The sequence below is a fragment of the Miscanthus floridulus genome, chromosome 9, assembly GCF_019320115.1.
Source record: "Miscanthus floridulus cultivar M001 chromosome 9, ASM1932011v1, whole genome shotgun sequence".
NCBI classification, from domain to species: Eukaryota; Viridiplantae; Streptophyta; class Magnoliopsida; order Poales; family Poaceae; genus Miscanthus; species Miscanthus floridulus.
Window position 1 is genome coordinate 136,770,313 of NC_089588.1, and position 1,081 is coordinate 136,771,393.

The 1,081-nt window shown below is 58.6% G+C and overlaps 1 protein-coding gene across 1 annotated transcript; it reads right to left on the reverse strand.

Moving 5' to 3' along the window:
- Window positions 1-208: 208 nt before the first annotated feature.
- On the reverse strand, window positions 209-511 carry LOC136481043 (uncharacterized). Its single transcript, XM_066478429.1, has one exon. It carries the CDS (start codon window positions 509-511, stop codon window positions 209-211), a length of 303 nt encoding a protein of 100 aa, XP_066334526.1.
- Between the last annotated feature and the right edge of the window lie 570 nt (window positions 512-1,081).

Sequence of the window (1,081 nt, forward strand, 5' to 3'; positions counted from 1 at the left end):
AATCAGGCTACCAAAAGCTTTGCGATCTTCTCGCTGATGGTCCTGCGTTTCCCCTCATTGAAGAGACGCAGCGCTGTTACACTGGCTTGGAGCCTGGGCGGATCTTCAAGGCTTGCTCAGCGACTTCCCCCGGAAAGCCTGACATATCCGAGGGTTTCCACGCAAAGATGTCTCTATTGGCACGGAGGAAGCCGACGAGCGCGCTTTCCTATTTGGAGGAAAGCGTGGTGCCAATGCGCACCACCTTGCCCTCGGAGCTGCCAGGGTGTACAAGGACCTCCTTAGAGCCCTCCACTGGCTCGAAAGACCCGGTCGACCTCTTGGGGTCAGGTGCTTCTTCAGCAACCTCCTTCTTGAGGGCCAGGAGTTCTCTGGAGGCGACGATCGCTGCGGCGTGATCGCAGCACTTGACCTCGCACTCGTAGGCGCGCTGGAAGGAGGTGCCAACGGTCATGACCCCGGCGGGGCCCAGCATCTTCAGCTTGAGGTAGGTGTAGTTGGGGATGGCCATAAACTTTGCGTAGCATGGTCATCCCCGGATGGCGTGGTAGGTTCCGTGGAACCCAACCACTTCAAAGGTGAGGGTCTCCATCCTATAGTTGGATGCACCCCCAAAGGTGACAGGAAGATCGATCTACCCAAGTGGCACGGCCTACTTTCCAGGCACGATGCCATGGAAAGGCGCTCCGATTGGCCGGATGCGCGCTCGGTCGACACCCGTAGCGTCAAGCATCTCAGCGTACATGATGTTGAGGCTGTTGCCTCCATCCATCAGTATCTTAGTGAGCCGCTTTATGCCGACGATCGGGTCGACCACGAGCGGGTATCGCCCCGGTTGCGGGATGCTCTCCAGGTGGTCGGTCCGATTGAAGGTTATAGTGGACTCTGACCACCGGAGGAAGGTAGGCGTGGCCAGTTCGGTCGTATAGACCTCACGGCGTGCGACCTTCTGGCGTCGCTTGGAGTCGTAGGCCGCCGACCCCCCAAAGATCATGAGGCAGCCATCTGACATTGGGAAGCCACCATCCTTCCCCTTGGCATCATTCGTGGTTGGGTCGGGGTCATTCTTGTGCTCCCCTTT

Bases quoted from the DNA above. Each gene is read 5' to 3' on its own strand.
- LOC136481043 (XM_066478429.1), bottom strand. From the start codon at position 511: ATGGCCATCCCCAACTACACCTACCTCAAGCTGAAGATGCTGGGCCCC.